The sequence below is a fragment of the Piliocolobus tephrosceles genome, chromosome 1 (assembly GCF_002776525.5).
Source record: "Piliocolobus tephrosceles isolate RC106 chromosome 1, ASM277652v3, whole genome shotgun sequence".
NCBI classification, from domain to species: Eukaryota; Metazoa; Chordata; class Mammalia; order Primates; family Cercopithecidae; genus Piliocolobus; species Piliocolobus tephrosceles.
Window position 1 is genome coordinate 175,425,602 of NC_045434.1, and position 27,974 is coordinate 175,453,575.

At 49.4% G+C, this 27,974-nt stretch overlaps 1 protein-coding gene across 3 annotated transcripts; it reads right to left on the minus strand.

Moving 5' to 3' along the window:
- Nucleotides 1-2,455: 2,455 nt before the first annotated feature.
- LOC111548669 (cytochrome P450 4B1) lies at nt 2,456-21,992 on the minus strand. 3 transcript variants are annotated; one of them, XM_023221208.1, is made up of 12 exons: nt 21,725-21,992; nt 11,153-11,294; nt 10,918-10,962; nt 9,503-9,630; nt 8,520-8,644; nt 8,063-8,214; nt 7,811-7,917; nt 6,855-7,045; nt 4,614-4,747; nt 3,769-3,833; nt 3,585-3,667; nt 2,456-3,173 (listed from the first exon to the last, which is right to left on the minus strand). In XM_023221208.1, exons 1-12 carry the CDS (start codon nt 21,902-21,904, stop codon nt 2,990-2,992), a joined length of 1,536 nt encoding a protein of 511 aa, XP_023076976.1. In that variant the 5' UTR covers nt 21,905-21,992; the 3' UTR covers nt 2,456-2,989. The 3 variants fall into 3 exon arrangements, with proteins under 3 accessions (XP_023076976.1, XP_023076977.1, XP_023076978.1); XM_023221209.1 differs by lacking the exon at nt 10,918-10,962; XM_023221210.1 differs by lacking the exons at nt 10,918-10,962; nt 11,153-11,294 and having other exon boundaries at nt 21,725-21,986.
- Nucleotides 21,993-27,974: the final 5,982 nt, after the last annotated feature.

A 27,974-nucleotide genomic window follows, 5' to 3' on the forward strand; every position in this document is an offset into this window, starting at 1 on the left:
GGGCAAATCGGGAGTACAGACACAGCACAGAAGCCACAGCAGACGAGGAAGCATGAAACCTGAAAGCCCTGCTTGCTTTCTCAGCCAGGAGGCTGGTAACCTGGGGCAACTTCTCAGCCCTGCTCACCCACTGCCTGGAGATAAGCTCAGTGCTGTTGGTGAAGCATAATGGGAATGAGACAAGCTTTTTGGGCTGCAAGGGAGCTAAGTGAGGCCTGTAATTATGGCTTTCCCTCCTTCCCTGGTAACCTGCATGACACAGCAGAGGCAGCCATAATCCCCCTGGGAACATAATTCTATTGGCCTGAGAACCACACTCCCATCCCCCACAGCTGCTGCAGCAAGCTTCACCCAAGGAGAGTCTGAGCTCAGACATGCCTAACCCTGCACCCACCTGATAAGTTTTTATCTACTCACCTTGGTAGCCAAAGACAAAAGACATAATCTCTTGGGAGTCCTATGGCCCCTCCCACCACCTGATCCTCCCTATACTACCACAGATGATGCGCTCTTTAAAGCGCCACCTCCTGGCTGAAGGCCAACCAACACAAAACAAGCATAATAAACAAAACTGCAACCCAGGACTCTCACAGAGTGAGAGAGGAAGCGCGAAAGACTGAGAAAGCCAGGCTCCTTGCAAAACCCACATTCTCAGGAACTAATCCCTTCCAGTTAGAGCAAAAACTCATATGCCTCCGCAGGCGGACATTAATCTATTCATGAGAGATCCACCCCCATGACCCAAACACTGCCCACGAGGCCCAGACTCCCAACACTGCCACATTGGAAATCAAGTTAGCAACCAGAGTCTGAGCGGTGACACACCACATCCCAACCAGCAAGGCTGTTGTGAGCTGAGCAGGAAAGCCTCATAGGCCTGGTCTGGCATGAGCGCCTCAAGGACCCAGCCTCTCATACCCGCAATGAGACATGAAAAGGGAGCCCAGCCTGGCCACATCACCAGGCACCTGTCAGTCTCCCTCACACATGAGGTCTGCAGGCTCTTCAGGAAGCTCACGGAGTGGGCAGCTGTCCTGCAAGGTCTGGGAGGAGCCAAGGTAGACAAATGAGTCTGGCCAGTGGAGAGGATGTCGGACCCCAAGCACTTCCTCCCCCACACCACAGTCTTGTGGTGGTTTCCTGCCTCTAGCTGGCCACCCTGTGTGAACAGGGACATCCTCCTCAACCCTGTCCACACTTGATGACTGCCTGGAGGCTGTTTCACCACCCAGTCCCCTACTTCTCACAGCTTCACTGGACTGGTGTCCCTGCTGTGCCAGCCTCTCTCCATCTAGACCTTGCTTCTCTTGCTGGATCTGAGCACAGCTGTCCCCCATTTTTAGCCCAGGTCCCTGAATGCCATAGACAGACCTTCTTTTTACTAAGATGTGACATCTTTTTCTGCTTCTCTCACAGGGCTTCCCCCAAAATTGGTGGCTGTAGACAGAACCTCCCTCCCTGTCCCCTGACCTCCTAAATCACTGGGCTACTTTAGCCCTGCTCTGAGAGGAGGCAGGAAAGGAGCAGCCTGGACAGTCAGTGCTTGACTGGAGTCAGAGGGAGAGGGTTGGGACAGAGAGTGGGCTGGGAACTTCCTGCACAGGATGTTCACCTAGTATCAGGTGGCACACGAGGGCTTGTGCTGGCCATGATCAGAGAACAAAGGACAGTGGAGGCTCAGAATTCTGGGTCGTCAGCCATGGAGAGGTGCTCTAACCACAGGATCCCAAAGGGCATGAATGAGTGACCAAAAAGTGACCTTGCTCAATCCACGCAATGGGCAAGACTCAGGGTGAGTGCACACCATTTCATGACAACATATAGAGACACTCAGGCACAGCGACACCTGTATGTGCCCACATACTCCACATTCAACCCACACACATGCCCAGGATCATAGGAGGCAGCAGAGTGTGCTTAGAGAACCGGAAGAATTAAAAGGAATCCATCTTTGGTGCCCACCAGTCCCCAGCCTCCTATCTCCCTCCCACAGGGAGTCTGTCCATCCCTTCTCACATCAAAACTCTTAGCTCCTTTTCACACTGACACACACTCTCAGAGAGTGTCAGTACTCATGATGAAGGCTTGGTCAAAGAGGCCAGAATCAGAGGCCTCAGCTCAAGCTCCTCCCAGATGAGTGTCTTACAGGTTCCTTCCCTTCATACAGAAGTGGGAAAATGGCCCCCTCCCATCCAGCCTCCCAGGCCTTCTCAAGGCCTGATTTAAGCTGATTCAAGTGGGGGAGAAGGGTTCCTTTCCTCCAGGAAGCCCCCCTCTAATGCCACTTGGCCACCTTCCCCAGCTGAACCCTGAATGCCTGGAGCACCACGTGACTGTGAGACACAGACACTGACAACGGCAGGGGTGCCACAGAGACACATCTCAGGAGGAGCGGAAGACACACCAGTGATACCATATCCCATATTTCTTAACTTCAGTGACCGTTACAAGAGAGTCTGCTTCAGAATTACTTATTATTTTGTACAGTCTTCGTTTAGGCAATTTTTTACGTCTGTTATATTCGAAACACACACATACAAAGTTAAACAAAGAAACACATCCCAGTGAAGGGGCAATCCCCTAAGCCATTCTTCTATTCAGTGGTACCCAGTCATAACCACAAATCTCAGGGCAAAACTTTCCTTGTGTTCACTATGAGCCTCTAAGGTTGGAATGTAAGTTTCTGCTGCGTTTTTAAGTTTGCCAGTTATAGGAGATAAATGAAGTTTCTTGAACCAAATAGGTGCTTACCAAATGTTTGATGAATAAATGAATGAGCTCTAGAATACATGCGTGATAAACATTTATAGACACACATTTGTACATAGCACTGTCCTCTAGGTGTTGTCTATGGTAATATCTACTCCCCTTCTAAACTATAAGCCTTCTGAAGGCAGGGTGCCCCAACTCCTCTACATCCAGCCTGGGGAGGGTGGTGCCCAGGGAGAGGTCACAGCCTGAGCCATCCGGGGCCCCATTCTCATCAGAGCTACTTCCCAGACCCAGGGCCCAGTGGCTTCAGGTGGAGGTGGATGCCATTCTTGGAGCGCAGGACAAGCTGGAGCATCTTGATGGGCAGCCGTGAGGGGTCCAGAGAGAACTCAAAGTGGAGCAAGCACATGGCTGTAACCACCTTCATCTCAGTCATGGCAAACTGCTGCCCGATGCAGTTCCTGTAGCAAGCAGCACAAAGAGTCATTGTGCAATGGAGCATCCAGAGTGATGACATTCAGTGCTCTTAGCAGCCAACAAAAGTCAATAACTATTTTTGGATGAATAATTTGCTGATAGATTGGTTGACCTCCCAAACAAACCTTGGGAGCATGGTGAGGGTCCCAGACCAGGTAGATTCGCATGGTGGGGGTCTGGAATGGGAGTCTCTCTTGGAATGACTCACCTATCCCACCTACTTCCCAGGGACAGGAATATGAAAATTGCAAGAAGAAGGCTCCTGCATTAGAATCACCACAACCCCAGCATGATTCCCCCTTATTCAGAGTACCTTCTAATAGTGCCTCCCCTATGATGTCATCCACCCTCTCCTCCCCAGTCCTGAGGGCCTGGGATCCTGGGTCTCTCCATACCTGGGCCCAGCAGAGAAGGGCATAAAGGCAAAGGGATGGCGTTTGGACGCATTCTCAGTGGAAAAGCGCAGAGGGTCAAAGACCTGAGGAGACAGGCCTTGCTTAAACACTCACCAGGTTCTGGCAGAGGGCGACCCTCCCAGTCCCCCACCCTGTCTGATCTCCCAGACCAGGGAAAGGGTACCTCAGGGTCGGGCCATACAGCACTGTTCCTATGGAGGGCATAGATGTGCATAGAGATCAGGCTTCCTGTGGGCAGAACAGAGGTTGGTGACCAGGTAGTCCTGGGAAGCCAGGCCCTACCTCCACATAAGATCAGAGTCCCCTAGTGCCCCCTGGGGTGCCAGCCCCTACTGACCACTGCCAGTGACAGAGAGTTCATGACCACACCCGACTCATCACAGTACTTTGATCATTACCATGCCCAGTTCCTGTAACCCCAGCACTGGGTGCAGCACCTGACAGACATTTGTGAAATGAATAAAGGGAGAATGAACCCCTCCATCATGAGGTAGAACAGGAAGGAACTATTAAACCTTTTCAGCTAACTGACTCTCGGGAAGTTATTATTCATAATAGTACACTGCCAACAGTAACCGCTATCATTCACCAGGTGCTTACTATGAACCAGGTACAGGCTTAACACTCTTTACGAAACTACCACATACAGTTGTGCAGGTTGCACACTGCACAGCATCATAGTCTATGTGAGTGATGCTCTCTAGTGCTCTTCGGGGCATGATCTGCATGGTGGTACATGGCAGCCTTGGTGGACATTGTCTCTTTAATCCTGACAGCAGCCTTGAAACATAGATACTCTTCTCATCCCCATTTTACAGCAGGGGAAATGGAGGCTCAGAGGTAGAAGAATTGATCAATATGTTGTGGGGCTGGAATGGAGAACCAGGGCTCTCTGAACGCAAAGCCTGAGCTCTTCCCCAAAAGTGCAAAGATTTGACTAAAGGCACAGAGGGTGCCAGAGGAGCATGAAGAGGATTCCATTTCCGCCCCCAAATCCACCCATCTCACCTGCAGGTAGAGACCGGCCATCCACAAAGGTGACAGGCTTGCTGAGCTGGCGGTACACCTGGGGCACAGGTGGGTAGAGGCGGAAGCTCTCCTTGATGCACATGGTCAGATAAGTCATTTTGCCCAGATCATCCCTGCCAGCAACACAACCAGAACATTCTGGGAATGGGAAGCAACAGGATTTGGGAAGAAAGCAGACTCCAGCCCCAGTTTTCCCTCACCACCACCACACACTCAAGAGTCAGGGCCACAGGGTTCCAAGTGCCCGGGCCAGGCCTGACATTGTGTGGACACTCAGACCTAAGGGATCTGGTTCCACTTTTCTGCATCCCTTTCTCATCTTCACTGGTAGGAGAAGAAGGCACAGGACCCTAGAGATGAATGTGCACACAGCCATCAAAGACAAGGTCACCTCTGCAACTCTCAGGACCCCCATAGATGCCTACAAAGGATAGTTCTTTAGGTTCCAACTTGGTTTCCCCTACTGAGCAGAATGAAAGAAATCGGGGCTGATACACATTGGTTGAATGAATCAACCAAAGTTCATGCATTGTTTAATGAGGGGTGTGTGTGTGTGTGTGTGTGTGTGTGTGTGTGTGTGTGTGTGTGTCTTCCCTTTGGCCACCAGGAAGCTCAGGCCCAGATATGACATCCAACTATAACTACTGGGCAATATTTTATTACAGAGTCCCCAAACTCCCCACTGGCTCTTATTTTTCATTTGCATTTTATTATTTTATTGAATAAATGTTCTCTAAGTTGCTTCAAGCTCTAGATGGAATGACATGAAAATAAAATAAATATTCTAATCCCTGCCTCGGGTTGTGTTCACATTGTTACCCAGCCTACAATGCCTAGCTCGCTCTCTTTGCCTGAATTTTAACCCTCCTTAGAAAGTCAATTCAAGGCCGGGCACGGTGGCTCAAGCCTGTAATCCCAGCACTTTGGGAGGCCGAGACGGGCGGATCACGAGGTCAGGAGATCGAGACCATCCTGGCTAACATGGTGAAACCCCGTCTCTACTAAAAAATACAAAAAGCTAGCCGGGCGAGGTGGTGGGCGCCTGTAGTCCCAGCTACTCGGGAGGCTGAGGCAGGAGAATGGCGTAAACCCGGGAGGCGGAGCTTGCAGTGAGCTGAGATCCGGCCACTGCACTGCAGCCCAGGCGACAGAGCAAGACTCCGTCTCAAAAAAAAGAAAAAAGAAAGTCAATTCAAGCCTCACTCCTTCCCTCTGTGCTCAGCCTTCAGACCACGCGATCCTGTAATTTTCTCTCGCTGTTTGGTTATGTGAATTTGTCTCTCACAAAACCCCATGAGCAGCAACTTGGCTTCTCTTTCTCTTCCATTCTGCACCCGTGATAGCACCTGGCATGTGCCTGGATACCCTGTGGGCGGGGGGGATTCTCACATATGACCAACAGAAATGGTAATGAAGCTTCATACTCCAGGTCCTAGACCCTGGAGTTAAAGGTCAGTCCCCCTCAAGTGGATCTAAAGTTCCCCCACCGGCTCAGCATTTTCTGTACCCCTGCTGTGTGCCCAGACCCCTGCTGGAGGCTGCTCAGGAGCCCAGAGATAAAGGCAGGGTGTCTGACCACAAGCCAAGGCCTGAGGGGAACAGACAGCGAGCAAGGTTGGAGGAGCTTCTGAGAGACTCCTAGAGCTCACGCTGCAAAGAGAGGTCAAGGTCAATCCTTAAGTGTTCAGGAGTTCAGTCTTAGGCCAAGAAACAGGGGAAAACAATGGAAAGTTTTTAAGTGATGATGTTTGGGGAAGTCTTTTCTCCTTCACCAGCAGGAGAGATATGGCATCTGGAAGCTCAGTACTGCCACCCAAAGGCAAGTAGCAAGGGACTGGCTCTCCTAGCTGTCCCAACTCTGTTCACCCCCACATTTCCACCTCTTTCTCTCCCAGCTCTCCCTACTCTATCCAGGAACCCAGAAGGGTAATCAGGTTCTACCTTCAGAAGAAGTTAGCACACAAAATAGCAGCCTCTTGCTGACAATTTTCTCTACGTAACACATCTGAAAAGGCTCCATTTTGGGAGAATGGGCTCAGGGCTGTGTCTGTGCCCAGCCACCCCCCACCCCCCACCCCTGTCACAAATGGTATGACACTGGGGGAAACAGGACAGCCGCCGCCACCTCACCTGACTTCCAGGATGGTTCAGGACAGGATGGGCACCGCCCTTCCCAAGGGCTGAGCAGGATAAACTGGGCCCACCCTCAGACTCACTCACCACTGGAAGGAGTCCTGGTCCCCTAGGATCTCACGGACCTCCTCTCTACAACGATGCTGGTGCTCAGGGTACAGGGCCATGCAGTAGAGAAACCAGGAGATACCACTGGTGGTGGTGTCATGGCCTTCAAACATGAATGTGTCCACTTCAGCCCGGAGGTCTGCATCTGACAGCTTGCTGTCATCTTCATCCTGGGTTAGGGAAGGCATAATAGGACAGCTCGAGATATTGGAGATGGGTAACAAGAAGAACTCATAGCAGTGGTTGTCAAATGAAGGTCTCAGGGAGGGAGTGAAAGCTCCTTTTCAGAGGGTGGATTAGGACTTTCCCCCAGATTCCCATTTTTCTTCAAAGCTCAGCCTGGATGCCTCCTCTTCTACAAAGCCCTCCCTAATCGCTCTGACCAAATGACTTGTGCCTTGTCCAGCCTGGACTGTTAGTTCTGCTCACTGGGCATGCAGAATACCACCTGCCAGAGAAAGACATTTTGGTCAACATCTACCTACTATCTCCCCTGCTGGACTGTAAGCATCTGGAGGGCAGGGCCAGGTCTTTCCCATCTCTGAATCCTAGCACAGGAACTGACCCAGAGTCAGAGCTCAGTGAGTTTCTACAGTTGATGAATAAAGAACTTACGGAATGAATGAATGAATGAATGAAGTCTAAGATTCTAGGATTCTACAAGGCCAACATTTTGGGGGATCTTAGAAGTCTAGAAATGTCATCCAGTCACTACCATGTGACTTGGGCTCCCAACTCCACAGCTCAGGCACACACACCCTACACCTGCCCACCTCTGAACCTTTGCTAATATGTTTCCTGGGACGAGGAACAGGTTATATTTGCAGAGTAAAGACGGGGAAATGCTTAAGAGCTCCTTCTGCTGTCCTGGGAGGATGGTCTGAAGACCTCTCTGGGACCAGTCCTCAGGTGGGGGTGGCCAATCATGTACTCACCTGGACACCCAGGAGAATGTCCAGGAAGTCCAGGTGCCTCCGGTTCTGGGTCTTCTTCCGCACCTTCTCATCCTGAAGGGCTGCCTTCCGCTCCCTGATGACCTGGTCTGAACCGGAAGCACAAAGCGTCACTGCCTGGGAAGCCATCTTCTGTCCAAAGGGCAACTGGGGTCCTATAATAGGAGGGGGCAGAGAGGGGCCAGCAGGAGGAACCCAGGCTTCCTAGAGGTGAGCCTTGTTGGAAAGGCCCACCTGTATGGTCATGGGCCACCTGGCAGGCCCGCAGGAAGCGGCGGCCATGTGGGGTGAGCCAGTAGATGAAGTCATTATGGTAGTAGAAGGACACAAGGCGCTGCTGCGTCAACAGAGTGAGATCGCTGACTGCAAGGTAGTAGCTGCTGTCCCTGCCAAGCAGAGGGTAGGAGGAAGGATTGGCTTAGACACTGGCCCAGGAGCAGAGCCAGAGCAACTCCATGCCAGAAATCTAGCCCCAACCACAGAGCATCCTGCCCTTCTTCTCCTGCCCTTAAGCCTCCTCGCTAAAGCCAGATGTTTCTCCCCACCATGAGCAAGTCCTGGCTCCCCCCAAGCTAAGGCTCCCTGGGGCAGGACGCTATCTCTTCTCAGATCAGGGCCCAGGACCCCTACGAACTCTCCCCTGCAAACTGGCTTTGGAGACAGTGTGGTCAGCCCCGAGGTGGCCCCTGACCTGTGGCCCAGGCCGGTGTCTCCTCTTCCAAAGATGCACTTCATGAGTGTGTCCAGCGCCATGTGGCCCACATCGCAGAAGATGTCAAAGGACTTACCCTCCTGAGCCTTCTCTTCCCACTTGTCCTGGAGTCCAGGGATAGGAGGCAATGTATAGGAGGCAATGTGGGGGTCAATTGGACTGGATGCCACAAGCTTCACTCCAGGACCCATAGCCTATCCTCCACCACCAAGCCCCCTTCACACACTCCCAGTCCCTGCCCTGCCCTCCATTCTGCTGGAATATCAGGATAGGATAGGTAGCAGTTTGGCAGCCTCTGGGCTACAGGCTCAGAGGGCAGGACCAGGAGGCAGATCTTGCACCGCACACAGATGTTTTCTCCCAGTCAGGGTAGCTTATAAGGGAGTAGGATGGCTGAGAGGTGGTGAGCTCCCCAGCACAGTGTGTGTGTAAGTAATCCTGGAGAGGAGTTTCCTGTAAGGGGAGGGACTAGCCTGGATAACCTGGGGATTATCCAGCCCTGAGACTCTAAGCCTGACCTCTGACATCCCTCTTAGAGATGAGTTGTATTGACATAATTGTGGGCAGTTGTGGTAGACAGAAAGTGAGGAGACACTTTTTAGGTGTGAAAGCCTTTCCCTATACTCTCAAATAAAGGCAGTCCTCAAACCTGCTATGCTAGGAGCCTTAGTAAGTTCTCACAGAGACCCTTTGGCCTGGGAGGAAAGAGGGCTGGGTCTCCTGATGGAGACCAGGACCGGGCTGCCAGGACACTCAGAGATTCAGCACCTACTCAGTGGCAGCATGTGGCACATGTCAGCAGTGCAGGGATTTGGCACTGCTGTTGCAGGCAGAACAGGCCTTGGGGCTCAGCTATTCTCCTCACTGCAGAGCACCACCTGCTCTCCCCAGGACAAAATCAGGGAGGAGAGGGGCTAGTCCAGGAGCCAACAGCCTCCACTACTCTGGCACAGGGAGCTCACCAGCATGACACGTGTGGACTCAGCGAACAGAGCCACATAGGGCTTCAGCACATCATAATGAAAGCCAGCTGTGAGTAGCTTGCGGTGCTGGAACCATTTGGGCCCCTCAAGAACCAGAAGGCCTCTCCCTGGGGAAGGGATAGGAGAGAGAGGGCTGGTCAGTCCAGGAGATACTGCCCCACCCCTGGCAGTCTGGGGCTAAGCACATCCTACCCAACTCCATCCTTGAGCCTGGAACCCTCCAAGGATGGGCCACTAAGCGACCCAGTATTTCCCTCCACGCCCTCGCCCTAGGTTACCAGGGCCTCAGGACACAGGTGGCGGCAGTTCTTGGCTGAGTGAGCTCCTTCCTTAGGACAGGATGACTCAGCTTCTGCCTCTCAGCTGCACCCACAAGCCTGGGTCCAGGAACTTGTGTCAGATGACATTGCCAGATATGAGACATCCCCCTGGAGACAGTCAAGCTGGGGGAGCCTGCTGAGCCTTGACTGTCAGCTGCTGAGACTCGCCACAGCTTCAGGACTTGGGGAATGGCCCACTGTGTTCGTGCTTCATGGCCTCAGGTGGGAGCCTTCCTACCCCACCCCAACACACCCAGCAATGGAAATGCATTCCTGTCTCCAAAACCACCTCTTCATTTTCCTAATCCTTTTCTTTCTGCCTTCTAATTTTATCCTCCCATTGATAACTGAAAAGAGTGTTAGAAGCAAAAAGACTTCCCAGTGGTACCCGGTGAGTAAATAGGATTGGGAATGTGTTCTCCCTCTTGGCCCTGCCCTTTTTCAGCTCCCAGGAAAACACTGAAGACCCCATAGGATCATGAGTAAAAGAGGAGCTTTGGAGAAGCATATGGTGGCTAAAGAACACTCAATGGGTTTAACTTGACTACCTCTGAAAAGAAAAAAATACTCAATGACTCCCACCTACTCTCGACATCAAATCACGTCCTCATCCTGGCAGTCAAGGCTGGCCTGTCCTCCCTGCCCAGCCTCATCTCCCAGCTGGGCTCTACCTTGCAGCCACCCCGACAGCCTCACAGCCTCTGGTGACCAGCCATGGTCCTACACCACACCATTTCCTCAGACGCTTGCCCTGACCAGCACCACCTATTTAAATCCCCTTTCGGATCAACTCTAGTGCCACCTCCTTCAGGAAACTGTTCTTCACACTCACACATTCTCCAGAGCCTTTGCCCTGTCTAGAGAAGGCAGGCCCTGCCAGAGAAGATGCCTTGGCTCCACAGCTGGGGGCTCTCCTGTTCCTCCCCTGTCTCCCCACTGACAGCTGAGCTTAGGATGGGTACCCGGGAACTAGGCCATCTGGGATAACAAATTGAGCAGGACAGGGCAGGATCCTAGTCACCCAGCACCATGGGTCTGAGGTGGGCATGGCAGGGAAGGCACGTGCTCACTCACCAGTCCACTGGAGGAGGAAGTCATACACATCAGGAGCCTTAGGATCTGCAGGAGGACGCAATCAGGTTAAGCAGGGACCCGGGGTTCCTAGAGAAGGCTCGTTTATGAGTAGGGTGGGCACCTCAGCCGCCCAGACTTAGTACACAGGCCCAGGCCTCCTCCTCACATGGTGCCCTGAGCCCTTTGTTCTCAAGAAGCCCCACCCTCTCCTGAGAGTCCCATCCTCTCTCCTCACCCCCACGGCTGTACACAGCTTTGGCATAGTCGGGCTCATAGATGTTCAGGAAGCCAATGAACTGTCCGAACCAGAGTTGGTGGGCATATGGGAACTGGTGGGCCCAGGACACCACTTTGTCCAGGCTCCCCGTCTGCAGGATCTGAAATGATGACAGAAGGCCAAGGTCACTCAGGAACACATTGTCTCCAGCCAGGCCCCAAGTCCCTGGGAGGGCAGGGGAGAAGGCTGCCCAGGCAGGCCCTGGTTGCTTCCTTACCTCTCCTGCACTCCCTTCTCCTAAACATTCCTAGGCCTAGTGCCCTCTCCAGCCCTACAACCATGCTCTAAGTCCAAGTCGCCTTCTTCTTACACCGGGGTTAGCTCAACATCCCCAAACTAGCCAACCTGCTTCCACTTGACACCTGCCACCAACTCTTTACTGCACTGCAGCCAGAAAGTGCTTTCTTCTCCACATTAAAGCTCTTTCATTATAAAGGTAATATTTTTTCATTGTGCAATAGATAAATAGCCTCAATTCCACCCCTGCTGCATCTTTCAACACATTTTTATTGAGGGCCTACATGTGCAGGGCTCTGTTCTCAACATCTCAGAGGAATGAGACAGACAAGTTCTGCCCTTTCATTCTATGGAGAAGACAGATAATAGACAAGTAGACAATTAAGTAAAATAATCACAGACAATAGTGAGTGCTGAAAATAAAAACAGTGCTATGAGAGACACTAACAGGGAGGGCCTGCTTCGATAGGGTGATCTTGGAAGGCTTCTTGTTGGAGACAACATTTAAGGTGAAACTTGAAGGATGGTGAGGCTCTGGCTGTGGGAAGCATAAAGGAAAAGCATTCCAGGTGAGAAAACAGCAAGCACAAAGGTGCTGGGGTGGGAAAGGTGCTGGGTGTCTTCTAGGAGGTGTCCCGTGGTGGGACAGTCACCTGGGATGAGCTTGAATGGGTCATCCAGAGGTTGGTACATGTCCTTTGGAGGTTTTACAGCCACATATACTCACCCAGAGGTGTTTTAAGTAACAAAGTTATACAATAAATATTTTTGCAAAACCAGCCTTTTTCCATTAAGCATATCTTGTCCTCCTTTCCAGGCTAGTGCACTTAACTGTCATTAGTATTTTTAACAGTCGTGTAGTATTTCACTATAGGGATGTAATGTATTTAACTATTTTTCCTCATTTAGTGGGAGTCTTTCAAAGATACACTTAACACTCCTAGTGGTCTGCCCAGGGGCCTTAGGAAAGGTCCAAGCTCTGGAGTTTGTAAGGAGGCATAGTAATGACTAATCTTTATTAAGTACTTGTTGTGCGCCAGACCTTGTTTAAGCTACTTACATTTTGACCTGATTGAATCCTCACAACAATTCTAAGTGGTCCCATTTTAGGGAAGAGGAGTGAGCCTAAGGAATAGAGATGTTAGGTTACAATCCCATAAAATTCCTGTAGAGGCCTGAGCCTGTGCTGGGCCTGCTTTTTCTCTCTAAAATTCTCTCTCACAATTGCCACCTACTCGTTTACAGTATCCACACAAATTAGGAAGGGAAAAATATCCAAACCTTAATAAATTGGACATTTTTCCCCTCCTAATCTCATTTTGAAATGTGATCTCCAATGTTGGAGGTGGGGCCTCGTGGGAGGTGTTTGCATCATAGGGGTGGATCCCTCATGAATGGCCCTGGGGCCTTTCTGGCAGGATTGAGTGAGTTCTCTTGGCTCCCATGATAACTGTTTGTTAAAAAGAGTCTGGCACCTCTCTCGCTCTCTCTCTCTCTCTCTTTCTTCTTTCCTCCTCTCTTGTCATGTGATGTCTGCTCCTTTTCATGAATAGCAGTTTCCTAAAGCCCTCACCAGAAGCAGATAACTGACCATGCCTCCTGTACAGCCTGTGGAACTATGAGCCAAATAAACCTTTTACCCAGTCTCAGGTATTCATTTATAGCAACACAAAGGACTAAGACATCCATGTTGTATCTTCCAGGGAACATTCTTAAAGAAGGACACAGGCATCTGATAATGTAGCCCCGAGAGATCCTTTCTGGCCCAAGCCACTATCTCCAAAGGCTCATGGGATTGGGTCTATTTTGGCCTCCAGCCACCCGTCTGTGCCTTCTCTAGGGCTCTTCACCTCCTAGGCCCTCTGTGGAGTCGTCTGTAATCATCCCATAGATCCCTTCCATCACTGCCTCTGAACTCGGAATCCTGAGTTCAACCCAACAGGGCTATAAGAGTTTTCACTACCCTTGAGTACACAATGTCAAAAAGAACACAAAGTGATAAAAATCATCTCTACCCACAGGTAAGAGGGAACCTTCTGGTATCCCTGCCTCCTTCCTGGCTGGTACCCCTGGAAGCACTCCTTTCCCCAGTGTCTCTCTTATTTTTCCATCTGCCCTGCTGGGTTTTCCTTGCCAACTTCCTGGTCACCTGACCATTCCCCTTCTCTCCATCCCTACCAGGTCCAGAAAGCCCAATGGGATGGGTCAAGGAAAGGCTTACGTCACAAAAAAGCCAGACTCATAGGATCTCAGGACCGGAAGGAGCCTTTGGCTGATCTGGTTCATCCAAGCCTCACTCCCCTCCTTATCAGTTACCCTTGTGCACCTCTGCAGCAACCCCACAAGAGACAGTAGACCCTGGTCTCATGCTGACCACATTCACAGCCTGTGCCCTGATCAAAGTGGCAGTCAGCTTGTCACTGCCTCCTTGTGCCCAACTTTCTCCTAGCTCTTTAGATTTATTTAAGAAATAAATAAATTTAAAGTAAACAAAAAACGTGTGATGAGCCCAAGCCATGGCCAAGCTTTTAAATAAAGCTAGAAAACTAGAAGCACCTGCCAGGCACCTGCTTTGATTACCCCAGGAGCCTGGTAAGAGGGAGGACAGCTCCCAGCACCTGGTCCCACTATTGCAGCTGCAGCCCCTCAAGAGGGCTGAGGCATCTTCCCTGTGGGCTACACATGGCTGCCTGGACAGTTCCTCTGGATTACACAACTGGATGCATAATCCAGTTGTGTAATACTGAGCTGGGACACTTACAGGGCTGGGAGGTCTGGGACGACTTGTTTTTTCTCCAAAAGGAAGGAAACAGGAAGAGAATAGGGCATGAAGATAATTCACTGATCCCAGCTCCCCAGCCCCACCTCCCACCCTCACATTGGCACTCCTTGTTGACCTCACCAGAAATAAACCACAGGAAGGACTGGGAAGAGCAAGCATATGTCACCACTCTCCTCTCTGCTTCCCAAGAGTCTAAAGTAAGCTTTGCTCCAATAATCAGATGGGAAAGGGATTTCAACATTGCCTAGTGGAACCCTGACCTCTTTTTATAGGTGGAAACGTGCAGTACAAAGACCAAAGGGAATTATCTTCATGCCCTGTTCTCTTCCTGTTTCCTTCCTTCTGGAGAAAAAACAAGCCATCCCAGACCTCCCAGCCCTGTAAGTGTCCCAGCTCAGGATTACACAACTGGATTACCCATCCAGTGTGAGTTAAGGGACACCAGGGATCCTGGCTTAGGCTCTTTCTGCAGCCCTTGCTAGCAAGCCTGCTTAAGCCATCAGCCAGTTGACCTGAAGCTCAGTGGGCCAGTGTCCAAGAAACAAGCTACCCTTGACCAGTGTGTTGCAGCTACAGTTCCCCAGGGGGCTGCTTCAGAACAAAAATAAGTTGGCTCACAAAATGGGGATAAGAGTTTCGAAAAACAAAAGATGAGGGAGGAGAAAGACGAAGAGGTTTCCTTTTCGACAGCATGTCATTGTTCCCTCAAGGCAGGTCATGTCGGTCTCGGATTCCCAGCACACAGGGTGCCTGCCCAGCACCTTCACCTGGTAAGAATCCCTGCCCAAGTGCTCAAACATCTCTAGTGACAGGCAACTTCTTTTCAAAACACCCCAACTGCCTTTGGACAGTCCTAATTCTTCAAAAGGCGTCTTAGTTGCTAAAGTGAAAGCCACCTGCCCATAGCCTTCCCCATGGGTCTCCCTCTGGGACCACACAGGCTCCCACTGCCCAGGGAAGTTCTGCAGGGATTGGGAGTGGGGAGCTAGAACCCCCTAGGTCTGCCCTCCACCAGGATGGACAGTGCCCTTTGGTGCCCTGGTCTCAGCTGTCTCCCTACCATGGTCCCTCTCCCCACACCCAAGATTACCAGGGCTCCATGTGTGCATGAGTCCAAACCACTGCCAAGTTTTCAAATAAAGCTAAAGAGCTAGAAGCTAAGAAAAACCAACCAAAAGGGAGTAGAAGTAGCATCTCTGAAATAACTATAAAAATCAGTGGGAAAAGCAGACTCAATGTATACAAACTCACTGGGGATTCAGCTGTGAGGTTGAACAGAGTCATGGAGAGCCTGAAAAGAGGGGATCAAATGCAAAATGCCCCAGGGAGCAGAGAGGTGACTTCCTCCCATGCTGGTGACAAACATGACTTCATCCTCCATCCTCCCTTTCAAAGACAAAGGAACCATTATACATGTACATGTGAACAGATAACATACAGAAAGAACCCCTAGCTCAATAGAAGGAGCAAAGGGACTTTGGGTGAGATTAGTGTGGTCACCAGGACTCTCTAGCCACCATGCCTTGGCTAGAAAGTGATGATGGGCTTTGTCCAAAGTCACACAACTAGCATCATGCTCCAGTCTTTAGATTCCAAAGCCTGTGCTCTGCCCCCAACACCCTCCCTGTCTTCAGCATCCAAAGGTGAACTCCAGACTCAGGAGCACCCAACCAGGTGAGAGGAGGAATGCAGGAAAACATCCAAACAACTAAAAAGGCAGGAGGGCAGGGACCCAAGAAATGCCCAAGAGTCCAAAGGGATGCTGTCATCTGTCCTCAGTCTGCATGGGCAGCTTTGCTGCCCAGAGTTGGGTCCCCCCAGAGATTCATCCACTCTTCCAACACATGGGCATTGAGCCAGAGACAGTGCTAGTTTCTAGGGTTACAGCGGTGAGCAAGACAAAGCCCGGCCCCACCAGCATACATTCCAAGCGGGGAGAAAGAAAATAAACAATAATCAAATACGCCAAGAGTATGATTTCAGGTAGTGATAACTCCCGAAAGAAAAAAAGCAGAGTATGGGGCAGGGCTGCCACTATGGATGGGGGTGGGCTAGGAAGGCCTCTCTAAGGTGACATTTCAGCAAAGAGCAGCAGAAATGTCTTCTGGAAAGCCCCATGGCATCAGCCACAATCTGCTTCTCAAAAACTTTTCTTTCAACTGCCCTCTCTACCTCTCCCCTCCTCACTCCTGGCAGATCACCCTTGCTCTACTTCCCAGAGAAAATAGAATCCATCAGATAAGAAAACCCAAAAAGTCAGCTGGCAGACCTGAAGGACCACCCCACCTGCGCCCAGCCTCTCTGCTTACTTCTGTTTCAGGAGAGGAGCGTGCAGGGCCCGTCCAAGACCAGTCCCTCTGGATTCCGACCCTCCCCACAAGGTACCTCACCTATCAATCAGCCCCTCTCTCCCAAATCACAGACCTCACCTTCTCTGCAGGCTCCTTCCCATCCTCATTCAAAACTTGTTCAAGTCTCTCACTTTAAAAAAAAACAAAGAAAGAAAGAAAACAAAACCAAACCTCCCTTGGTTCAGTTTCCTCCTCCAGCTAACACCTTATTTCCTTATCCCTTCATAATCTAACTTCTCTAAAGAGCTGTGCCTACTGGTTCCAATTCCTTGTGACGGCCCCACCTCTCCTATGCTGCTCTTGCTAAGGAATCCAGCACCCTCCCCGGCACTGAGCCCAGATGACTCCCCGTCTCTCGTGCACTGTCTCCTGGATGTCCTCCCCTCTCTCCCAGTGGCCGCCCTGGGCAGCTCCTCACCCACTGTTTGTTCCTCCAGATCCAGTCCTTGACCTCTTCCCTTGTTGCATCTTCTCCCTGAAAGCTCTCACCTGCTTCTGTGGTTTCCTGTGCCATCTACCTACCAACAATTTCTCAGTTGACAGCTTTTTCCAGTTTACCTGTCTCCTGAGGTCCAGAATCATAATCAAACCCCGGAACTCTCTGCATGACACTCTCCAGATTCCTCAGACCCAGCATTTCCAAACCCACACTCATACACATCTTCGGACTCGTTTGTCCCCAAAATCTGCCTCTCCTACTGAACCTGGGGATAGAACCATCACCCATCCCAAAACTAGCCAGGAATACGGAATGTCGTTTTCTCCATGGTTTACATCAATATGAAGAGGTATGTCCTGCAGAGGCAGCCCCTCCCCTCTGCAGGCCCACCAAGTGATTTTTACCTTGAAATTAGCAAACCAGAGTGAAAAGAGCCAGATGTAGCAGGTCATGGGAGGAGACTCTGCCACAGAATTCTCCAAATCTAGTACGCAAGGATTCCATACCCAGGCACTGACAGGGCTGCCCGCCACTGAGCCTCCTCTTCCTGGGTCTCAGATGCCCACATTTTAAAATTGAGACAAAAAATTCATTCCTCCTATTTACAATCCAGTCTTATGGCTCTCTTTTGATGAGTTTTGCCAGATTCTGCTCTGGTCCAGCTGTGTTGATGCCTCCAATTAACAGAGCTCCAAGGGCAATCCTTATTTCCTTTTCCTGCTACACGGAGGGGCCCTCACTGACCCTCACGTCTGGCTACGGTGGAGGTCTCGATGCCTCTCTCTCCTGTGCCCACCCATGCCAAGACCTGGCCTGCTCCACCTTCCACTTCCCTCCAGCCCACTGGTTCACTCCCCAACACAAGGTGGAGGCCCGGATCACCTCCACCCTAGCCTCCCTGCCTCCTATTTGCCCTCTGTCAGTCTGTTTACCACCCTGAAGTCAAAGTGATCTTTCTAAAACATAAGTCTAAGCTTGTCTCTCCCTTGCTCAAATTCCTTCCATCGTTCCCTATCATCCTCAGAATAAGGTAAAGCCTTTTGACCTGGCCTCAAGGATCTGTGTGACATCCCCGTCCACCTCCAGCCTCATCCTCTCCATTCTGTCCTCCCTGTCACCACTGCAGAACTGCTGAGCTACTAACACAGGTATGTCCTAGACCCCAAAACACAATTTAATTTCCTAAACACACTGCTTTTTCCAGCCAGTGTGCCTTTTTGCACAGATAGCACCTTGTGCCTTTTCTTCTGCACTTCCTGCCACAGGTTTCTACCTCCAGATCTTTGAGGATGTGCCTCAGCATCACCTCCCTGGACCTTCCCTGACTCCCCACGCTGAGAGGGGCCCTTCTCTAGGCCCAAGGATTGGTAACACTTGTACTGTGTTATTCATCTCTCCTACAGACCTAGTTCCTCTGAGACAACCTCTTTGTCTTGATTCTTCATCCTCTGGCCTCAGCATAGGACCAGACCCAGAGTTGTTGATCAGACACTGCTGGTTGCTTAGGAAAGAGGGACTGTATCTGGTTCACAAAGACTCGGTTGATTTGAGAAGAAGGAAGGTGATGAAGAAAGCAAATGCCCCAGGGTGTTTTGTAGCAAGAATCCCTCCACAATGATTTAACACCTGATGTTTATCTGCCCCAAATACCTATACTTTATCTCTTTCTAACCCCTTCTCACCCAGTAAGGTAAAAATGATTATCTCCACTTTGTTGACAGGGAAACAGAAGCACAGAGAGGTAAACTGGCTTAGCTAACCAGGCACAGCAAAGGCCTGTGATCAATGTTTACTGAATGAAAATGAGCAACAGCCCTGTCTTCACTACACAGCACAAGGTCAAGGGCACTGTCACAGCAAAGGGCATCGCTGGGAAAGAGGCCTCTGCAGCCTCAGAGAATCTCATTTCCTTGGTCTGGGAGCTGGCATTCTACACGCGCATGCACGCGCGCGCACACACACACACACACACACACAGACACACACAGACACACACATCAGATTTGTTGGCTTCTTTCAAGGGTTCCAACCTCAGGCCAACAATATAGCTGAGCACCTACTACGTGCAAAGTCCTCCCTGGTTCCTAGACTGGAATGAGGGGGACCCTGGAAGAATAGGACATGTCCCCACCTACAGAAGACACATTCTGAGAATTGAGGAGGATGATAGGTAGATGCTACCAAGGCCTCTAGACTGTAATTGGAGACCAAGAAGGAGAAATTAATCCTGACGGACAGCTCTTCCCTGCCCCCAGTCCCTTTACCCACCAGTCTTCCTCCCGTTCCTAACTCCCATCATTGCTGGGCCTAAGAATCAACTTTTATGGACTCACAACGTTATGAATGAAAATGCAGAAGTCCTGGGTCCAGTCTTGACCTAATTCCTGAGCTACTAAACAGACGTAGACAAATACTTTGCACCCTCTGAACTTCAATGTCCTCATTTTTACATTAGGGAAAATAATCCCCTCTCTGCCCTCCCCATTTCTCAAGTTCAGGTATGAATCCAAGCAAGAACAGAGGCGCCAAGCCCTGGAGGACTGCAGAAGTTGTGTTTGCAATGGTTCCCCAGGAAACCCTTGTAGTTCTCACAAGTAGTCACCCCTCCAGCCTTTGTTGCTCAACCTGATGCCAAAGGAAAGCCCTTCAAACAGTTGTGTTAGAGCCAAGAAGCCAAAGCTGGTCTGTGTTCCAGGCCCTCTGCATACTCTCAAGGTGGGGGTGGGGGCCATTGGGGGAAAGAAAACAGCCAGTTCTGACCTGGAGGTGGAGGTGCAAGGTCCCTGTCCTAAAGAAGCCCCTGGCTGAGGGCAAACACAATTTGACGAAGGCAGGTAGAAGTGGAAAGGGAACAAGAAGAAAGGGAGAAAGTTCTCTCTAAATACCTCTCGTACCCCTTTAGTGTCAGACCTCAACCTTCCCTTGGCCCTCCTGTGTACTTAGCAAACCCTCTCCCAAGACTTCCTGGTCCCTCTGCTTTTCTTTTCCATCATGCTTTCTCCTCTGTGGATACTCTCCCTACTCTCCAACATTCACTACTGGTTCATTCAGTGATGGCCTGTACTACACTAGGCTTTATGCTGAACCCTGAGGGTACAGGGATGAATCAGATCAGATCTCCATCCTCCAGGAGCCACAGTCTAGTGGGGAAGATGAACAGGTAAACAGAAGACAACAACCCAACAGGACAAGTGCTGAGATAAAAAGAATGGGGCTAAGGCAGAATCCTGGGGAGGAACCTCACCCAGCTCGGGAGCAAGGCTCTGGTGTCTGTTTTCCCCTCAGACCGTAAGCTCTTTGAACCCCAAGCCTGGGTCTGATTCATCTCTCTGACCTACCCTTTCCTTTCCTGGATGTCTTCAGGATGCATGTTACAGGGTTATCTGTCAGGGGAAGAATAAGCCTAGAGGTCAAGCTCATTTCTAGTGTCAATCAAGGAAGAGAAGCAGTGTCCCCCGCCCAGACAGAGAATGAGGAAAGTGGGTTCAGGAGGTGGAAGAAGGAACTTGCCTCACTCTGAGCCTCAATCTCTGGCATCTCAGCCAGGTGCGGTGGTTCACGCCTGTAATCCCAGCACCTTGGGAGGCTGAGGCAGGTGGATCACTTGAGGTCAGGAGTTTGAGACCAGCCTGCCGAACATAGTGAAACCCCATCTCTACAAAGTGAAAAAATTAGCCAGGTGTGGTGGCGCATGCCTGTGGTCCCAGCTACCTGGGAGGCTGAGGCACGAGAATTGCTTGAACCTGGGAGGCAGAGGTTGCAGTGAGCCAAGATTGCGCCATTGCACCTCAGCCTGGGAGACAGAGCCAAACTCCCCACCTCAAAAAAAAAAAAAAAGAAAGAAAGAAAAGTCTCTGGCATCTCTACCTGGGTTCCCCAAGCTGGCTGCAGATCAAAACACTAACACTTGGACAGGTTTTTAAATGTAAACTCCTAGTTCCAATCTGACAAATCAGAATCTCCAGGGATTGGAGGTCCAGGAATTTGCTTCTCCCAGTTGATTCCAATTCCCTGCCCTGTGTCTAATTAGAAACCTCTGGTGTAGATCCCCATGACAGTAGGAAACTAAGAGGTCTTCCTAAGAGCAGGGGCTAACGTAGTTTCCACCCTGGAGTAGTAGGAGTTACTCAGTTCCTGGAGTAACAGGAAGATGAACCATGATCTGAATCTGGGAAGTTGTCACGGCTCCTGAGCCACCCACAGGCATGGCCGGGAGAGCCCTGCCTTTGGGGACACCAACCATCTAGACACTCAGTGAAGTCTGTCATGTGGTGGTACTCATCCTCATGCTCACGCTCATTTCCTGCCTTATAAATGGAAATCTTTACACTACACACAACAACGCGGATGCTGACTGAACTTTCAATGGGTTGCCTACTTCTATGGACTATCCAGAGGTTTTGGATTTCTGCCACTGCCTTTCTGTCACTGCTGAGCCTTTAGCAGAACCTGGTCCAAACTTTGGGCCTCAGAATGAAGAGAAGGCGTCTGTGGCATGCTTGAGCCCTGACTTGGAAGTTACCCCCACTTCTGAAGTCAGCTTGAAAAGCTGGAGTGAAGGAGACATTCCAGTGGGAAAGCTGAATGGAAGCCATGGATCCCAGGACATCATCCCCCTGCCCAAGTTTGAAGTCTCCCTCCACAGCCCCCTAGGAATTAGACCTGATTCTCTGAAAGAAGGGAGGATGTTTTCTTTCTCCCCAACCCCCAACTCCACATACCTCCAGGGCATGTCCAAAGAGCCAGTGGGTTGGAGGCCCTGGGAAGTTGCCCATAGCCTTAGCCAACCTCTGCCTCCGCAGCAGCAGGCGGATGAGCTTGAGAAAGCCTAAGACCAAGATCAGCCCAGAAGCCCACAGGCCTAAGCAGGAAAGTCTCAGGGAGAAGAAGCTGGGCACCATGGCTGGAGTCCCAGTCACCCAGCCTTTGTTCGACTTGCCTCCAGGTGCTCCTGGTTTCCTTTATACTCTGGACCCATGCATCCTGTCAGCGCCCAGCCCCAGCCACTCCCTGAAGCCAGCAGCAGTCAAGACTGGGCTGAGTGCCATAAGGCGGAGACAGCAACCCCCAAAGCCACAAACAACAGAAGAGAGAGCTTAGTGGCCTTCTCCCAAAATTCAGCTAAAGAGAAACCTAATAGTGAACTCCAAAAAAAAGCAGGCAATGGGCATCCCACCTTGATTCCTTAAAACAAATAGATGACAATTCTTGGTGTAATCATCAGCATAATAACCACTGCCTTCTCATACAAGCACTGTGAATGTTTCAGGCACTTTTTTTTTTTTTTTTTTTTTTTTGAGACGGGGTCTCGCTCTGTCGCCCAGGCTGGAGTGCAGTGGCCGGATCTCAGCTCACTGCAAGCTCCGCCTCCCGGGTTTATGCCATTCTCCTGCCTCAGCCTCCCGAGTAGCTGGGACTACAGGCGCCCGCCACATCGCCCGGCTTGTTTTTCGTATTTTTTAGTAGAGACGGGGTTTCGCCATGTTAGCCAGGATGGTCTCGATCTCCTGACCTCGTGATCCGCCCATCTCGGCCTCCCAAAGTGCTGGGATTACAGGCTTGAGCCACCGCGCCCGGCCTGTTTCAGGCACTTTTTACATACTATCTCATTTAACCCAAACAGCAAAGGAGGTCGGAGGCACTCACATTTTATACCCTTTTCCCAGATAATGAAGCTGAGGCTCAGCTTGCCTATGCTTTCTCTCAAGAAAGCTTCCAGTGTCCCCTTCAATGTGAACCCATGAGAGAGCTGGCACTTATGCTAGACTCGCAATGCTTTGAATTCTTTTTTGTGAGTCACCTTCAGAGACAAGGTTCTAGCCCCAAAAGGGAAATACCAGGTCAGAAAGGGGCCAACTCCACCCCTAAAACAATAGTGTCATTTTGACACTTAGGAACATAGAACTTTCAGGGTGATGAGAAGAAGTCATGAAATTCAGTCCCTCCTGGCTGGATGGAGGAACTCAGGCTCAAAGAAAGGTAGAGAAATACCCAAAGTTGCACAGCAAGACAGTGGCAGCACCCAATGCCACAGCCCAGGCTTCTGTGGAAGAACAAGTTTGGCTCAGGTCACTGCCTTGCCTGGGGAGGGTATGCCACCTGAAGAGGCAGGCAGATTTAAGAAATCAAACAAGATATGATGTGGCATGCAGAAACTAGAAACAACAAGAAATGCATCAATACCCCAAGACTAAAGGAACAAGGGAAGGAAATCATGCTCCTGTAGCTTGGTGGGAGTTGTATTTATGGGGAACACAGTCAGTGCCAGAGAAGTGATGCTGGAACAGGGAAAGAACAGAGCAAAAATATCCTAAACTCTTTCATCTCCCATCCCCAATCTCTTACTAGTGTCTCCAATCAGCCAAGCCAATCAGAAGTGAAATGGCAAGGAGCCTGGCGAGTCAGTCTGCAGAAGTCAGCCTCCCAGCAGAGATAAGAGCAAGAATCTGTAAGTTCCTTATAGATTCTGGATATTAGTCCTTTGTTGGATGCATAGCTTGAAAATATTTCTCCCATTCTGTAAGTTGTCTGCTTACTCTGCTGATAGTTTTTTTTTTGTTTTTGTTTTTGTTTTGTTTTTGAGATGGGGTCTTACTCTGTCACCCAGGCTGGCATGCAGTGGCACAATCTCAGCTCACTGCAACCTCCGCCTCCCGGGTTCATGCCATTCTCCTGCCTCAGCCTCCCAAGTAGCTGGGATTACAGGCGCTGTCCACCACACCTGGCTAATTTTTTGTATTTTTAGTAGAGACGAGGTTTCACTGTGTTAGCCAGGATGGTCTCCATCTCCTGACTTCGTGATTCCCCCACCTCAGCCTCCCAAAGTGCTAGGATTACAGGCTTGAGCCACCACGCCCAGCCATTGATAGTTTCTTTTGCTTCCCTCTGAAGGTCCCAATTGTCAGTTTTTGTTTTTGTTGCATTTACTTTTGAGGATTTAGTCATGAATGCTTTGCCCAGACCTATGCTTTGACTCTTTTTATTACATGAGCCAACAAATCCACTTTGTTTAAATTCAATCTGAGTTGGGGTTTCTGCTGCTTGAAACCAAAGTATTTCTATGTGACATACTAGTGAAAACCCGGGAAAATGGGAAAGCCTTGGTTAAGTTGGGCTGAAACATATTTAGGGGGTTAGCTTGGAACAAACTGAATGAAATTAACCTGGGAAGGGACAAGTGGGATTATCTTGGTACATTTTGAGCAGTGGGGCTTGCCCGGGAAATACTGAGGGGGTTCATAGAGAAGTTCTAAGTGATATTATCCTGGGCAAACTTCCCATAAGATAGGAGCAAGCAATGATCTGGATATGGTGAAAGTGAGGGGCTTAGTTTAGAGAAGAAACAGATATCTGAGACGTTATCAAGCAGAAAACACAAAGGAGAGGAACATGTCAGGAAACTGGAGTGTCAAGAGCAGGGTTAGCATCGAGCTTCAGTAGCGGGGTAAGGAGACTAAACTTTGTCTTCTAGGCTGCAGGGGCCCATGGAGAGGGCCTAAAGCAGAGGGACAAGAGTTATCAGAGGTTAGGTCCAGGAAGATCACCCCCTCTGTATGTGTGCCATGACTTGGGCTGGTAGGGGTGGGGCCTGCAGAAGGCTTGGAGAGGAGAGGAAGCTATCAATGCACTGATCTTTGTGAAAGATGACAAACCTGGACAAGGAGGTGGCAGAAGGCATGACTCAAGGCTGGTGGGGTGCAACGAGGCTGGAGCACAACCTGGTTGGCAGACAGGGAGAGGAAGTCAGAGGGACGATGAGCGGGGTGGATGTTGCTTGTGCCTCAGAGGTCCTACATACCTTCTCCTGCGAGAAATATAGCCCAGCACTCATGATCTATCTGTCATACACCCTGCTCTCCGCCCCTTGGCTGAAATCTGGCAGCCACCCACATTTTTAGGGCAAAAAACAAGTCATCATGTGACCAGAGCCAAAGGCTAAGCTTCTGTCAACTCCCAGGTCCTGAGCCTACTAGCTACTCACCCCTGGCCATCTTGCCAGTGTGATTTGTGGAAGCCAACATTCTTGGAAGCTTCCACCCAGTAGTCCTAGTTTTTTGCTTTTTCGCTTAAGAATCCCACAGAAAACTTCAACTGTAAAAAAAAAAAAAAAAAAAAAAAGAAAGGCTTGTAGGTGGCCCCCAGTCCATTAGTGTGCTGGAACAGGCTGGCACTGGCTCTCAAGAGCAGATTGTGTGTATCACTTCCCAACTCTAGGTTTGGTGTCACATTAGCAGCTTGATATTGGCCATGATGGGAGTATTTAACATTTACATGACAGAAATTGGCAAATGCTACAAATCCCACTTTTTCCCCTGAGAAGCCAGTTGTTGAACACTTCCCAACATACCATTGATCCTAAACCCCAGGCTGCAGAGTTACTATAGCAGATCTCCTTGACCACTGGTACTTGCCTAAGAGACCAACATTATACAGGCCTGTAGGGCAAGACTAGAAGGCTCCCTTTCAAACTCCTTGGGGAAAAAAAATCTTTAGGCCTTTCGCAAAGATTAATTCCCATGTGTCTGAAGAGGTCTGGGGCTATGGGAGTAGGGAAGGGAGGGTGCAAAGGAGATGGACATAAAGAGACTGTCTTTATCCTAGTCCTTCCTAACTGCTCTCTTCCTCCAGGATGCCATCCTTCCAGGCCTCCACTTCAGAAACACCAATTAGGCCAGTCTTCTAAATCTGCCACCTCAGTCTGTAACTCTTCTTAGCTGCATTCACTTTCAATCTTGTAGCAGTTATTTGTCTTATCCTTGTCTTATCCTTGTGAAAGGAAAACAAATCTGGAGCCCCAAAATCACTAAACTAAAGGGAAAAGTCAAGTTGGGAACTACTTAGGGCAAACCTGTCTCCAATTCTATTCAAAGTCATCCCTCAGCTCACTGAGATAAATGCGTATCTGACTGCCTCCTTTGGAGAGGCTAATCAGAAACTCAAAAGAATGCAACCATTTCTCTCTTATCTATCTACCTATGACCTGGAAGCCCCCTCCCTGCTTCAACTTGTCCTGCCTTTGGCCTTTGCTTCGAGTTGTCCTGCCTTTCCAGACTGATCCAATATTCTTCTTACATGTGCTGATTGATGTCTCATGTCTCCCTAAAATGTATAAAACCAAGCTGTGCCTTGATCACCTTGGGCACATATCTTCAGGACCTCCTAAGGCTGTGTCACAGGTACCTGTCCTCAACCTTGGCAAAATAAACTTTCTAAATTAACTGAGACCTGTCTCAGATATTCAGGGTTCACATTTTGATAACCATGGAGGGATTGTGAGTAAAGATGCCCCTGACCTTTGACAAATCTCCTATCATTGCTTGGTAGCAGCCTGAGCTATCTTTATGACTCAAACCAGTAGGAAAATAGGACAAATTGCTGAGGCCTGGAAGCACTCCCTCCAGAAAATCCCTGATTTCCTAAAATTTGATAGAGATCTAAAGTTTATTTTGCATACACTCTTTTTTTTTTTTTTTTTTTTTTTGAGTTTTATTTGCTTGCAACACAAGGAAGACAAGTTTTCCTGCTTCCATGATGATGGAAGATAAGTAATTCCTTCATGGAGTTTGAGTTCTCTTCTAAGAAAAGACAAGTTTGAGTTTTTTCCTGCTTCGAGGATGGTAGAGAGCAGTCTTCAGCCTCAGACCCATCCCTAAGTAACTGAATTGGGGTTTGTCTTAGTTAAAGTTAAAATAAACAACCCACTGGTCTTAATTTCTCCTTACCATTACAGCACTCAGTAATCATATAAGTTGAGCAATCATTTGTTTTGCTTAACTGGTTTTTGTTTTTGTTGTTTGGTTGTTTACATTTTTGCTGTTGTTTCAGTCTTTTTCCCATTGGACTTGACCAACTCTATCCGACTAGATCAAATCCTAAGGAAAGTTCCAAATTATGGGGAACAAGGCCTCTGAAGTGGCTAAATTCCCACACACAAAAAAAAATGGTGGTGTGGTGGGGGCAGAAAACAGCCAGCAAAAAGGGGAAAAAGATTTTTCATTTTGACTACTTAAGGGTCTTTAGTTACATAACAATGCCAAGTTTTTGTTAGCCAGGCCAAACTGAAAGAGCAATGGCTGTCTCCCCACACTGCAGTTGGATAGCTAAAGTTCTTCCCCCTTTTCTTCCACCATGACAGCCTGGATTTGGTTCCTAAATCAAGCCCTTTCTGGTTTGATACTTGGTACTCCTGAAATAGCAGCAATTTGTCCTAGCCAAAATATGGTAATGAGATTTAAAAATATTTCCTTAAAGGAGCTCAGTGGTTAAAAGTCAGCTTAATAAGTTAGCTTTTAAGCTAACATCCAAGATGTGTGTCTGTATGTGTGTGTGTGAGTTTGTATTTAAAATTCATGTTTTTGTTTTTTTTCTCTCCTAGGACCTTGCCTTTTTTCAGCAAAGTTTTTTTCTTCTCAGTTGACTGAATACTGTTTTCTTCATTTACTTCTGCTATCTCTCCTTTCTCTTTCACCCTCTGCTGCATGAGAGACCTAAAATAATTTATAATAGCCTGGAGTTCCTTAAAGAAAATGGAGAAGGCACCAGACTCTCACTGAGTAGCAACCTCTATTTTCCCTTATGGAACTCCAAAAGTGTAAATAGACAAGTTTGTCTCAGCTCTTAAGCTGCTTGATTTTGTATTGTGTTACCTAATTTTTTGACTAAAATAGTTGTTGCAAGAGAGGCTACTCCTGGGTTTTTAAGGAAGAGTCTAGCTTAGATACTTAGAAATGTCCTCATTAAAAAAAAAAAAAAATTATGCTGGGCATGGTGACTCATATCTGTAATCCTAACACTTTGGAAGGCTGAGGTGGGTGGATCACCTGAGGTTGGGAGTTCAAGACCAGCCTGACCAACATGGAGAAACTCTGTCTCTACTACTAAAAATACAAAATTGGCCGGGCATGGTGGCACGTGCCTGTAATCCCAGGTGCTCAGGAGGCTGAGGCAGGAGAATCGCTTGAACCTGGGAGG